Source organism: Mercenaria mercenaria, chromosome 13, assembly GCF_021730395.1.
Source record: "Mercenaria mercenaria strain notata chromosome 13, MADL_Memer_1, whole genome shotgun sequence".
Classification (NCBI taxonomy): Eukaryota; Metazoa; Mollusca; class Bivalvia; order Venerida; family Veneridae; genus Mercenaria; species Mercenaria mercenaria.
Genome location: NC_069373.1, coordinates 8,022,098 through 8,036,999, shown reverse-complemented (window position 1 = coordinate 8,036,999; position 14,902 = coordinate 8,022,098). Strand labels below are relative to the sequence as shown.

Here is a 14,902-nt window from a genome sequence, read left to right as displayed (position 1 = left end):
AACTTGCTGTGAATTTTTGTGGCATATAGATTTGGTCTTGGATCCATCCGAAGTTTGTGACACGCCTAGCTCAAACCCCCCACGCCCCCCTCCCCACCCCATTTCCAGAGTTATGGCCCCTGAAATAATCAAAAATGCACCTTTGGACTCATCTGGCGTCTGTTCAGGCTGATCATGGTCTGCATTGTTCTCTTTTCTGTAGGTAAACTTTCAGTGAACACCTCTTTCAATTATAAGTGCCAAAGTTGATTGATGGACCGGTCTATTCTAGAAATTTAGTAGGTTAAAGGCTAAGGAATCAAAAAATTTATTTTCTAGATGAATGACCAAGATAGAACAAGTATCCATGAAGCTATGGAACAGCAGAGTATCTCAATATCTAAAGCTGGTATAGTAACATCATTACAAGCTAGATGTGCTGTGTTGGCAGCGGCTAATCCCATTGGTGGAAGATACGACCCTTCTTTAACCTTTGCAGAAAATGTAAGTTAATCTATGTCTTCAGAAACATTGCAGTTTAGTGTAATAACTACACTCAAGGTCCATTTCTACTAATGCAGTGCTAAGTTTATTACCAATGCAGAAGTATTTGTCCAGATAAATTTGTAGGTTGATAGAAAGTAATATATCAGTATTTCATGAAGTTCCCCAAAAGACACTATGGAACAGAAATTAGTACTTTTTGGTCTTGATTTCTTTTGCATGTAAAACATGAGCAGCATTTGCTGAACAAAGTTGAAGTTGATTGTTGTGTGTAAATGTTAGGATATACATGTATGTGGTATGTAAACCATTCTTTGTATGCTGGTGTTATGAAACATAAATGTTTTTCCAACAGGTTGACTTGACAGAACCTATTTTGTCCAGATTTGATATCCTGTGTGTTGTTAGAGATACTGTTGACCCAGTACAGGTAAATAATTCTTGTAACTGAATAAGACTTGTGATACTAGAATTTTATAGAACATTTCTCTAACAAGTACACTGGCATCAGTCGTTAGAGTCATTACCTGTAAAGCACTTGGCCATAAAATCCTCTCTGATACCACTTTCTCATAAAATTTACAATATCTCTAGCCTCTGTCTCTAACGACTGGACAAATGCGATCCTGAGCCGGACAAATTTCATACCCGCTGATAATCACTATCTCATTAGAAATCATTGCAGACACGTTCATGATGTAATGTAACCTTTGGCCGACTGTCCCAAGGGTTCAGTAAACAGGTGCTTTGCTTTTATGACTTGGTGAATAAGCCAGAGAGGGATCAATTTTCACTAATTGTAAAATATCCCAGTAAGTGTATATAAAATACAACTTAAATTTGAAATATATAGAAAATGTATTTATCAAAATAGTATCAATTTAATTCTGTTTATGAGTTGTTTGAATCCTTGATAAGAAAAAAATGAGGGAAGAGATTTGAAATTGAAAGAAAAAAACATTTTGAAATATTTTTTCAAGATACCTTCAAATCATTTTGTGAATGAATTAAAAACAATTTATTCAATATACCTTCTAAGACTTTTTATTAATTTATATTAGGGGGTAGATTAATATCTGCTATAAATCACAAAAATTATTTTCTTATCTATAGTCCCTGTAATTTCATATCTGATTGCAGATTCATGTTAATTAGACTTTAGTGGTCTCTGTCAACGGCATGGTGCAATGTATTACATCAATTATGATTCTGTTTAGATACAAAGTGAAGACATGCTGTGCACCAGGGTGCTAAGTAACAAAATGTAACATATGGCTTAAAAACTGACCATCAATTATTCTAATATATATAGACATGTACATGTAGTTGGCAACTTCAGAAAATCATATCAATCTGAAAGTTTATATGTGCAGAATTGTTTTTCGATCATAGCTAAAATTAATGATAAAGTGGTTTAAGGGATGTGATTTTAACTTTTTCATGAAGATTTTGTATGTAATATGGAAGAAGCAATAGCATATGGACTACAACAATTAGGATATACAAATATTCGTGAAAATCAGAAAGAAGTAGTAGAAGGATATTTATCTGGAAAGGATGTATTTTTTTTGTTCCCCAACTGGCAGCGGAAAATCCTTAACATTCGAAATTGCACCATTTGTGCAAAGCTACCAACGGGATAGTAAAATTCTGCCTGAAATATGTTGCATTGTTGTGTCACCTCTTGTGTCTTTAATGAAGTCGCAGGAGAAAAGTCTTCTGTCCAGAGGAATAAAGGCACTCTATCTATCTGACCTGGATTCAAAAACCACTAATCATCAGGTCCTTAGTGATGTGTTGAAGGGACAGTACAGCATTTTACTCAGCAGTCCTATTTTCTCTCAGCTCAACATCTGGCTGGAGTTTTAAGCCTCATTTATTACCTTGTGGTCAGTGGTAATGGCATAACACTGACTTGTTCATTGGGCAATAAATCTGTACTGTTAGGACACTGATGAATCCTCATCGAGGTTATGTAAGCCGAAATCGCATTTTATAAGTCTGTTGAGATAAGCCACAGTAAAAGGGAGCTACAGAAAATTTGATATATATTTAAAAAAAATAAATAAAATGGGAAATGTTTAATCTCAACAGACTGTGTAAGTCTATCTAACAAGTAGAGATACCAGTTATGATAAGCAGGGCCTCCTCTGCCATTTGCCAGTGTAGCCAAATGCTACAAATTCAAAAGAAATGGCTACAGATTTTTGTAAGTAGCTACAAGAATTTTATTAAAATGTGGCCAATTTCCAGCAATTCAGCTTTAGTTTGGCAGTTTCTCTCAAAAAGTGGCTACAACTTTCTGAGGCCCAGTGGAGGCCCTGGATAAGGTAATGCTTATAGAGATTTTACTTGCTGTGGCCTTTATTTTAGAAGTTTTATGCAGTGTAAAGCTTTTTAGCTCACCTGAGCCAAAGGCTCATGGTGAGCTATTGTGACAGCTCAATGTCCGCCATGCATCGTCCGTCTGCCGTCAACATTTCCTTAAGAATTCTTCTTCTTGAAGCTTTTAGAGCTTCTTAATGCTTATAGAGATTTTACTTGCTGTGGCTTTTATTTTAGAAGTTTCATGCAGTGTAAAGCTTTTTAGCACACTTGAGCCAAAGGCTCATGGTGAGCTATTGTGACCGCGCAATGTCCGTCCGTCAACATTTCCTAAAAAAATCTTCTTGAAAACCACTGGGCAGAATTACACCAAACTTCACAGGAATGATCCTTGGGTGCCCCCCTTTCAAAATTGTTCAAAGAATTAAATTTCATGCAGAACTCTGGTTGCCATGGCAACCGAAAGGAAAAACTTTAAAAATCTTCTTGTCCAAAACCAGAGGGCCTAGGACTTTGATATCTGGTGTGTAGCATCATCTTGTGGTCCTCTACCAAAATTATTCAAATTATCCCCCAATGGTCAAATATGGCCCCGCCCAGGAGGTCACATGGTTTATATAGACTTATATAGGGAAAACTTTGAAAATCTTCTTGTACAAAACCACATGGCCTAGGGCTTTGATATTTGTTATGAGGCATCATCTAGTGGTCCTCTACCAAGATTGTTCAAATTATTCCCCTATGGTCAAATATGGCCCCGCCCCGGGGGTCACATGGTTTATATAGAGTTATATAGGGAAAACTTTGAAAATCTTTTTGCACAAAACCACATTGCCTAGGGCTTTGATATTTGGTATGTAGCATCATCTAGTGGTCCTCTACCAAGATTATACAAATTATCCCCCTAGGATCAAATATGGCCCCGCCCCGTGGGTCACATGGTTTATATAGTGTTATATAGGGAAAACTTTGAAAATCTTGTACAAAACCACATTGCCTAGGGCTTTGATATATGGTATGTAGCATCATCTAGTGGTCCTCTACCAAGATTGTTCAAATTATCCCCCTAGGGTCAAATATGGCCCCGCCCAGGAGGTCACATGGTTTATATAGAGTTATATAGGGAAAACTTTGAAAATCTTTTTGCACAAAACCACATTGCCTAGGGCTTTGATATTTGGTATGTAGCATCATCTAGTGGTCCTCTACCAAGATTATACAAATTATCCCCCTAGGATCAAATATGGCCCCGCCCCGTGGGTCACATGGTTTATATAGTGTTATATAGGGAAAACTTTGAAAACCTTGTACAAAACCACATTGCCTAGGGCTTTGATATATGGTATGTAGCATCATCTAGTGGTCCTCTACCAAGATTGTTCAAATTATCCCCCTAGGGTCAAATATGGCCCTGCCCTGGGGGTCGCAAATTTTACATAGACTTATATAGGAAAAAAGGTTTAAAAATCTTCTTGTCTGAAACCACAACTCTTAGACCTTTGATATTTGGTTTGTAGCATTGTCTTATGGTCCTCAACCAGAATTGTTCAAATTGTACCCCTGGGGTGAAAAGAGGCCCTGCCCTGGGGTTCCAAGTTTTATATAGACTTATATAGGAAAAAGCTTTAAAAATCTTCTTGTCAGAAACCATAGGACCTAGGTTTTTGATATTTGGTATGATGCATTGTCTAATAGTCCTCTACCAAAATTGTTCAAATTCTGCCCCTAGGGTTAAAAGAGGCCCCGTTCTTGGATCACTTAGTTATTATGTGAGTTATATAGGAAAAGTACTTAAAAAATCATCTGATCCCATTTACAAGACTATTTAAATTCTAATTACCTGATGACCCTAAGTAATATGATGTCACTTGATTGTGACCTTGACTACTGACCTTCTTTCTTGTTTTTTTAAGATACAGTCTTGAAATATTGATGACTTACACAGTTTTGCACACAAATCATAAAACTGAATTTCAATGACCATGAATGTGACCTACTGACTTTCTTAATATTTTATCATCTGTTTGACATTTGAAACATGTAGCTCATATTACACAGGTGAGCGATCCAGGGTCATCATGACCCTCTTGTTTAGGGATTTCAATTAAATGTTTCAGAAGCTAGAGCCTTTGGTTAGAAGTGTTAAATGCAGAACTTAGTTTAAGAATAAGCATCCCGTCATGGACTGTTTTATAATTTTGTCTCCCACACCACTGTGTGGTGGGAGACGTATTGATTTACTTCTGTGTGTCGTCTTGTCACAAATCTTGTCGGCATTCTTCTAAGTCGAACATTTCTCATCCGATCTTCACCAAACTTGAACAAAGTATGTGTGCCAATAAGTCCTCGGCCAAGTTTGATAGCTACCCAAATCGGCCCAGGCAATTTGGAATTATGGCTCTTGAATTACTGATAGGCCACTTACTCCAACACTGCTTACTCCAACACTTATCCGATAAGCCGCTTACTCCAAAACTATCAAAGGTATATTTTCTGAGTAGACAGACTTTCTATTCAGATGATTAGGCAGTTGTGGTAGACATGCGCATGAAAAACAGCTTTAGTTATTATATGTTAATTGTAAAACAGATTGCCAATTTAATTGATATATAGAATGTAGAGACGTGAAGGGAAACTGTTTCACTTTATAAGGAGAACATGAGGCATCAAACCAGAGATTTCATAATACATGTTCTCTAATAGTTTGATAATAGGTAATATTCTTCCTGTTCCATATATAGGTTGTTGTGTTGGAAGATCAGGTCATAACTGGGTAAAAAAAAATACTTACTGTGCAATCAGGTTTGAGTCATTGTTTAAAGGCAGGGCTGAACCTAAATAAGAACTTCACAACTTCACAAAACAAAGTTATGTGTAAACAAGTTCATTGATTGCAAATTTGATTCGGATTTCAGGATGAAAGACTAGCAAGGTTTGTGACTGGGAGTCATATGAAACATCATCCAAATGCTTCAGAACAAGAAATGGACGAAAATCTGGTGGGTATATTTACATTTTTTTTTCATTCAAATGTCTTCAGCAGTTTTTGAAGTGTCCATAGATTTTGAAATTTCTCCACAACTTTATGTATCTATATTGTGGGGTAGTTGACCTCCAAAGATCATCACTTGACCCTGGTGAAGGGCCTGGTTAAAGTTTCTGAAAGTGAAATACTTGTGGGAAATGGGAGTTAGATACATTAAGCAGAATTGAGATCCTAGCCCAGTATTGTTGACACCAGAACTTGGACATCAAATGCAAATCAGATTTTAATGGAACTGTTCATCAGTGTTTTCTTAGTCATAGGTTTCTAGCTTAAAACTTTGATATACATGGGCCAAGGTCTTTGCAAGGTCTTTGAAAATGTGCTAGTGATTAAAGTTTCATTTTTATCTGTGTATCACAAATTTGTAGGTTTTATTTAGGGAACTTATGTTATACTCTACTTTCTTTTACAGAACAGTCTAAACACTACATCAACAGTTGAACCAATACCACAAGATCTGTTGAAAAAATACATTATATACTCGAAGGAGAAAGTCCATCCAAAACTGAACAAGATGGACCAGGATAAAGTTGCGAAAATGTATGCAGAGCTCAGGAGAGAGTCTATGGTAGGCTGCATGAACTTATTGATTATATTCATTACATGATTTTCAGTGAATTATTGAATATAAGAGTGAAATATGTCTGATGATTTTACATTGAAAAATGATCTAACATTTGTGAAAGTATCAATTATGCTAACTTTGGTTAAAATCTGGGAAAAACATATTAAGATCAAATATCTCACTTGTTAATATGAAATCTTATATTTTTATGCCCCCAAAGGGAGGCATGTTAGTTTTCAACTGTCCGTTCGTTCGTTAGTTAGTTTGTTCGTTCGTCACAACGTTAACTTTTTGCATGAAGGCACTTTACTCGCGAACCACTGCACCCAGGACCTTCAAACTACAAATGCTAATAGTACTTACTGAGTACATAACCCCTACTGACATTGGGGTCACCAGGTCAAAGGTCAAGGCACTGCGGGGGCATTTGTCACCATTAATGACAGCTCTTGTTCATTTCTGAATATTAGATCTTTCTTGTGGATTTACTTGTGGCTGTGCCACTTGTAAAGTATTTCATCTTGTATTCACAAAGAATTTTGGATCTTCCACTGACATGAACAGATACCCACTATATGCTTGTTTTGATTTGAATCAAGTATTTAAAAAAGAAATGCTTAAAAACTTATATTCATTACAGGAGAAATGTTCATAGGAAACTTTGTGTCATTAGTGATACCTTTTTTCAGGCCACAGGTAGTATACCAATTACAGTGCGTCACATAGAATCAATGATTCGTATGGCGGAATCTCACGCCAAGATGCATCTGCGTGACTATGTAAACGAGGAGGATGTGAATATGGCCATTAGAATCATGCTTGAAAGTTTCATCAGTACACAAAAGTTCAGCGTCATGAGAACAATGAGAAAGGTATGTTCCTTCAGGAAAGTTAAACTACTGGAGTTGGATGCAACTTTACAAATGATCAACCATGAGAATATAGATGTGCTAAAAGAAATCTTTTGAAGGGTCCATCATATCTTTTGTCAGATTGTGATAGAGCTCCATTACTGAGTGGCTACTGTCTTAGTGGGCATCTGTATTTAGTAGACACAGTATTAGTTTTTGCAGCATCCAGTAAAAATAGCAAATTTAATTACAATAAAATGATAATGGAATTAACACATTTAGTACTCTGTACAACTGTTACCTTCCTCTTAGGTGAAGTTATCTTAACGCTCTCTAACGATCTTAACCAATAGACCGAATGTAGAGGTGATGAAAATACTGATTGTAGAGCTTGTTCATCATTTTACCCTTACTCTGCTTAATTCCTATAAAGAACATGTCCCATCTTTTAATTTAGACAGTACCATTAACTGTTAAAAGAGGTGCTTACCTAAAAGATACAGACCGAATGACGAATAGTGCAGATTTTTATCAGACTGCATGGATGTGCAGGCAGATCATAATCTGCACTGGTTGCAAAGGCTGGATCAGTAGTGTCCAGCATGATAAGGGTTAATGTTCATCATTTTCTATACATAGAAATTTATGTAATATTTATTGGCAAGAGCAAGATAAAGAAAAGTTTTAGACCTTGGAACTGAGAAATTTATGTATTATTTATTGATGAGAGCAAGACAAAATATGTTTCAGACCTTGTAACTATAATGGTAATGTATACAGCTCTTTGATCAAAATTAAATCTCTAGAAGTGTATGATATATTTAGTGTACATATTTGATCACCTGAACTGACAATAGGTTCCCTATTTCCTTCAGACATTTGGCCGGTACCTGGCCTTCAAGAAAGACAACAATGAGTTGCTTTTGTTCATACTGAAACAGTTGTCTCAGGACCAGATGTCGTTCCAGAGGAATAGATATGGCCAGGAACAGGAAATTATCGAAATCTCATGCAAAGATCTTGCTGATAAGGTTTGATATTTACTCCTGATTTGCTATTACTATGGGTACAGCTATAGTGCTTACAGTTAAAAATCAGAAATTCTGTTGAAAAATGTGTTAACCCAATTAAAAAATTGTATCACTTTGTAATTCGTATGTACAGACTTCGATAGCTATGTTGGCATTGAAGTTGAAGTGTCAGTTTTATTGTCGAGTCTGCTTGGGAAGAGCTCCATATAGTTGTTGGTTTGTCCGAAGCATTTCTTCTTATTGCATGGTGGGATTTTGATGTAACTTTGCATGAATGTTCATCATTATGAGACTGAGTGCCATGTGCAAGAACTGGTCTCTAGGTCTAAGGTCAAGGTCACACTTAGAGGCCAAAGGTGCTGGCGGGCTCGACATTCTAACCGTGGGCATGCAGAATGTATTTCTAGTTTGTCTTCAAAGCAATCTTCTAGTCCGGTTTGATGTAAATCATTTTAAACATATTTCAGTTGTTTTTAGCTTGACTATTCATAGAATAGTAGAGCTATTGGACTCACCCATGCGTCGGTGTCCGCGTCCCGATTTGGTTAAGGTTTTGTATGTAAGCTGGTATCTCAGTAACCACTTGTGGGAATGCATTGAAACTTCACACACTTATTCACTGTGATAAACTGACCTACAGTGCACAGGTTCCATAACTCTATTTTGCTTTTTTACAAAATTATGCCCCTTTTTTGACTTAGAAATTCTTGGTTAAGGTTTTGTGTGTAAGCTGGTATCTCAGTAACCACTGGCAGGAACAGATTGAAACTTCACACACTTATTCACTGTGATAAACTGACCTACATTGCACAGGTTCCATAACTCTTTTGCTTTTTTTACAAAATTATGTCCCTTTTTCGACTTAGAAATTCTTGGTTAAGGTTTTGTATGTAAGCTGGTATCTCAGTAACGACTTGTGGGAATGAATTGAAACTTCACACACTTACTCACTGGACAAACTGACCTACATTGCACAGGTTCCTTAACTCTGTTTTGCTTTTTTATGAAATTATGCCCCCATTTCGACTTAGAAATTCTTGGTTAAGGTTTTGTATGTAAGCTGTTATCTCAGTACACACTAATGGGAATGGATTGAAACTTCACACACTTGTTCACTGTCATGATCTGACATTCACTGTATAGGTCCCATAATTCTACTTTGCAATTTTTTCAAATTTATGCCCCTTTTTCGACTTAGAAGTTTTTGGTTAAGTTTTTGTATGTAAGCTGGTATTTCATTATCCACATATGGGAAAGGATTGAAACTTCACGCACTTGTTCACTTTATGAGCTGATAAGCACTTTGAAGGTTCCATAACCCTTTTTCCCAATTTTACAAAATTATGCCCCTTTTTCGACTTTAGTATTCATTCAATTGACAAGGCTGTTGAATAGTCGAGCGTTGCTGTCCTCCGACAGCTCTTGTTTTTCAGGCAGCAAGAAAATGGTTTCTCTAAACTTTTTATAATCACTATATTTACAGGCTAGACAGATAAACATTCACAATCTGACCCCATTTTACGACAGTGACATTTTCAAGGCAAACAGATTCAGCTATGACTCCAAACGCAACATGGTTGTCCAACATGTATAGATTAATATTGAATGGATTCAGACGAACAAAAGATTGAAAAAAGTGCTAATCTTTAAATGAAATAGAAGAAAGAATTAGAAATGATCATTTGTGTTACTCTAAGTTGCTTATGGTAACATATTATTTCTTGTTGGTCATAGTAAACTGCATTTAATTCAAGAAAAGAACAATGGTGTATTTAAAGAAGAAGGTATGACACCTATGGTAAAAATGCCAATGCGATGTATAATTTAATACTTACGAATGATCAAGCAAAGTTCTGTCTGCAAAACAAACTTTAGGTGTCATAACACCAGAGACTGAACCTGTGCAACCTTTATCTGGAATTCATACTTTACACTGAAGTAGTTTAGGAATTGACAGTTTTGTTGAAGTAGACCACTTCTGTGTTCATTGTTTAAATGTGTTCAAATACAGGCACATTAACCAATGTGTTCTCAGTAAATTTTGTTCTAATACAGGCACATTCACTGATGTGTCTAAGTAAAATGTGTTCAAATACAGCTACATTTACCATTGTGTTCTTATTAATGTGTGTTCAAATACTTTCAAGCTCACCAGTATGCTCTCAGTAAAACATGTTCAGAGCAGCATTGACTGCATTTTGTCAGCTGAAGGAATACTAGACTCGTATTTCAATTACTACATGTGCATGTAATTTATCTAAAGTTACCAATTTTGCATTTTTCTTCGTAATTTTGATCATTTTAAAGGTATACCGGACCATATTTCAGTAAGTACATAGTGTATACTCATGTACATGTATAGCTAAGTACAATATAATAGTGTTATTATAATAATAATAGCTCGATCTGGGATGCTATATTTGGCTCTAGTGGATTTTTGCCAGATTGGATCTCAAGGCGCGCCGAGTGTGATCCCACCTTGCAAAATCCCCGAGAGCCAAATACAAAATCCCCGAACTAGCTACCGTTATAATGACACTTTTATTATATACCTCCACCTTTTTGTTTGTTGTTTTGTTATTGAACGGAATCTTCAATGTTTATCAATGTTAGCAGTTTTTATGTGTACTTTTTTTAGAACTGTGTCGGGTCGTGCATATTAATGAAAGTAGTCTGGCAACGTACAATACAAAAAGTACAATACCAAAAATTTTTCTGCCTGTTCATCTTTACTTGTCAAATAGAAGCTGAATTTTTTACAGAATTTATATACGTATATAACAAAAATGTTTACTGCCACTATAAAATCTACTGTGTTTTGCAGTTAAATACAGTTGATTAGGATTTTCTACATTTGAAGTAAATATCTAACTATTAATGTTTAAATGAAAGTAGCCTTACCCATTTGGCTTATTTTGATCTGATATTTTACATTTGTCATCTTTCTAAGCCTTACCCATATGTGAAAACGAAGACAATCTGACATGTCATAAAATACTGGTCATACATGCTCCAATAAATTAATCGTTAATATTCATGTAGAAACTTACAGTGGGTTGATTATAACTCGTAAACTTAAATTAGAGACTTAAATCTTCGGAAATATGATGTGAACAGGTGCAAGGAGATATCTACCCTGACACCAGTTTCAATACACAGTGGACTGCCGATGACACTAAATTGCAGAAAGCAAACACAAAATATATATTAAAAAAATGTCAGCAAGGCAATTTTATGCTTAAATGTCAACAAATTCATTTTCAGAGATGTAATCATTAGAAATACATTGTATCAGAAAACATTCCCAACGGATTTTATTGGGGATTTCCTAAAAAATATGCAGAATAAGTTTGGATGCGATGGGACAGCGACAGTCAAAAGTTATCAAGCTGTCCCAAAATGTCCAATTATTTGGACCCAAATGACAGATGCACATTAGATACCTTAATTAAATGAGTATGTTGTGACCGGATCAATGGCTTGAGGTCGTGTTGAAATATGTGCAATGAAAGATATGATTGTTTCTTTTCCAGTCTAAATTTTTTTTAATTACTGTCTGCATTTTGTATGCATTTATTTATATTGTTAAGAGTAATTGTCGAAATTTTTGTAATGCTATTTCTTTGAATTTGTTTATGGCTCTCCATAAATTAATTTTCTGTTACTTTTTGTACAGATGTATAGCAAGAAGTCAACTGTAAATTTTTGGAAAACATTTTTTCATGTATAAAAGATTACGAAATTAAATAGGACATTCAGATTATCGAGGCATTGTTTTTCTTTACTGGTAGTTATGCTGGAGTAATTCTTACAGCATAATGCTGTCTGACCAAACTTACTCCAGAAGTGTCATAACTTGAACAGAGAAGAAGTCCTGTCTGTCAGTCTGTCACAAATATATGACCATACTAATCCTAACTTAGATGGAAGGTTCAGTACAAGGTCTTGTTTGCAATGAAGTTACTGTCTGTTCATAAAAGGAATTTGTATTAAACTACAAAGGAGTCTGCTGATTGACCCACCTAATGTAATGGTGGTTTATTAATAAAATCTGGAAAGTAGATCCCTCGGAAGCACCGAAAACAAGGCAAACGGTGAAAACTGCAGACTCGGTTTGATTGAGTATGTTCATGAGCAGTAATGGAAAATGCAACATTGCCCACGCCCCCTAGCACCGGCTTAAGCAGTATTCAATCTTCAAATCTAAATGAGTTGAAATCAATGACCCCGAAGGACCAAATTGCAGGGTTGTTTGCAAGATCCAGATATGAGTTTAAACTACTAATTCTTATCGATTGACGCAATGCTTACGGATGTAATATCTTGGTCAAATTTGATAACCAGCTGGATTGTCATCAGTCTCCGGAGTTTTGGTCCTTGAATTACTAATGTAATGTCCACTCCAAATGTTCACCAAAGTTGATCATAATGTTTCTGGGTATAGGGATACACTCTTGTCATTCTTAATTACTATACTTCCAGATACAAAGTATATGGGGTCTGTTTTGGAGTCACACACATTCATCTGTCCATAGTGTGTGTTATATATCTCAACAATTTGGAAGACTCGTAAAACTAGCATCAGTTTTAAACCTCATCAAGATGATGTGCAAATCACACAAAGGTCACCAAGTCCAATCACACTGAGGTCACCAAGTCCAATCACACTGAGGTCAAAGGTGAAATAGCTGTCTGCTCCATATTGACTAAACGGCTTGGAAAATTTTCATAAAACGAACATCATTTGTTTACTGTACCAAGAGCGCACAAGGAAAGCTCGAGGTCAAGGTCACACTTGGAGGTTAAAGATCAAATGGCGTAATAACTTCATATCTGCTCTATCTTCTTAACTAGAGGATTTTCACGAGCATACTATGTCAAGTTGGATGAATAGTCTAATAATCTTGAGTTATGGCACTTGAATTAGACAGATCAATAAGGATAGGAATTTAGAAGTCAAAAGTAATTGCTTCTAGAGCATATATTGTGACAGTTTGCCACTCTTGTAGATCTTTTTTTGCATGTTAATGTTGCTTTTATATTATCCTGAATGTTTTCTATCAATAAACGATGCCAGAAGTTTAAAAAAATCTTTGGTGTCCAAAATGGTCAGCCAGCCGTTCTCAAATCTACTATTCAAAGAATACAGAGGGCTATTGCCCTATAGGCATCCCTGTTAGTCAAAGGGTTTTTACGAAGTCTAATATCCTGTTCATTATTTAAGATACTCAATTAAATTCGCAGAACTTGCTCATAGTGGCAATACTCGATTAGTGCAGCAAGTTGTGAAACTTTATACCTGCAATAATTTCAAAATTTTGCCTTTTAATAACTTGCAGACTTTGGTTATTAAAGTTTTTAGCTCTAGTACTCCCCACACCTTTGTTTAAGTTTTGCAAGGAAGTATTATTTAAAGGCATATAACTTTGAAACTTCTTCTTTCTTTTTCTAGGTCAATTACCAACCTCACTGAGTCGAGTCGCATAATTCTATCGTGTAATTTGGCCAAATTATGCACCCCCACCCCACTTTTGGACTTGGTAACTTGCATGCAAAGCATTAATCAGGATAGTAACTTGCTTGCCATTAACTTTAAACATTAACCAGGATTTTCTATCTCCAAAACTAATGCAGATGTTGAATTGAAACTTCATATGTGTCTGTGGGGTCATAAAACTAGATGGTAGTACCAAGTCCCATAACTGACATGCATTTTGGCCAAATTATGTCCTCCTCTTGAACTTAGAAAATCCTGGTTAATGGTTTGCATGTTACAATCTCCAAAAATAATGCAGATATTGATTTGAAACTTCACTTGCATTTTCTTAAATATTTTGCAACAAATATTTGTTACTTATTTCTAAACCTGAGCCCATATAATAAAACAGTTATTGTCTCTTGAGCCACTGGATATGATGTGATATTCACCGGAAGAACCGGAAGAGGGCAATATTGACCGAGGCTCAAGAGTCAATAATTGTATAATATCGAACTTGTGCGCCTTTGAAATATCGTGCCGTCATTTTGTATACATTTGTATTTTACAAAATTCAGAGCGAATACTGTTCTAACTTGGATAATTGGTTGACACGTATATCCGGGGTTCGTCCCAGAGAAATTTTGAAAATCTATAAAACAAATTATGGCGTACAAGTTTGGGAAATAGTTTTTATAAGACGTCACAAAAAAAAAAAAATTGAAATAGTGTTGAAAAATTGCGTTAAACTCGAAACAAACAAATGTTCAAAACAAAAAATAATGATCTTTTGCTGGTTATAGACGATGATCGTGGCTAAGTTTTGGCAGTAACGAGGCGCCATATAGCCATAAATTCCCACCATGGTAAACTACCTTTCTTTCATGATTATAGAATAAATAAAACAAAACGAAATACTTCCTTTGTAGCACTCTGGAAAATAACGTGACGACACGATCACAAGTTCGGTTGAGTTTTATCACTTGTAGCGTAACGTTTTTTGTTTTTTCGGACAACGGCAACTATGAATAGATCTGTATTTGATTTTGTTGGATTTTATAGAAACATATAGTCAATGCACGAAATGTTGTCAACAGCATGGGGGTCATCTCATTCCAGATACCG

General features: G+C 35.7%; 1 protein-coding gene across 1 annotated transcript in view; it reads left to right on the top strand.

Moving 5' to 3' along the window:
* The window catches only part of LOC123529959 (DNA replication licensing factor mcm2-like), a 31,630-nt gene extending 19,566 nt beyond the window's left edge, over positions 1-12,064 (top strand). The window contains exons 12-18 of the mRNA XM_045310597.2: positions 319-483; positions 839-913; positions 5,724-5,807; positions 6,267-6,422; positions 7,109-7,291; positions 8,146-8,301; positions 9,785-12,064. Of these exons, the coding sequence (XP_045166532.1) occupies positions 319-483; positions 839-913; positions 5,724-5,807; positions 6,267-6,422; positions 7,109-7,291; positions 8,146-8,301; positions 9,785-9,895 (930 nt within the window). The 3' untranslated portion in view covers positions 9,896-12,064. The remainder of the gene's footprint in view (positions 1-318; positions 484-838; positions 914-5,723; positions 5,808-6,266; positions 6,423-7,108; positions 7,292-8,145; positions 8,302-9,784) is intronic.
* Positions 12,065-14,902: the final 2,838 nt, after the last annotated feature.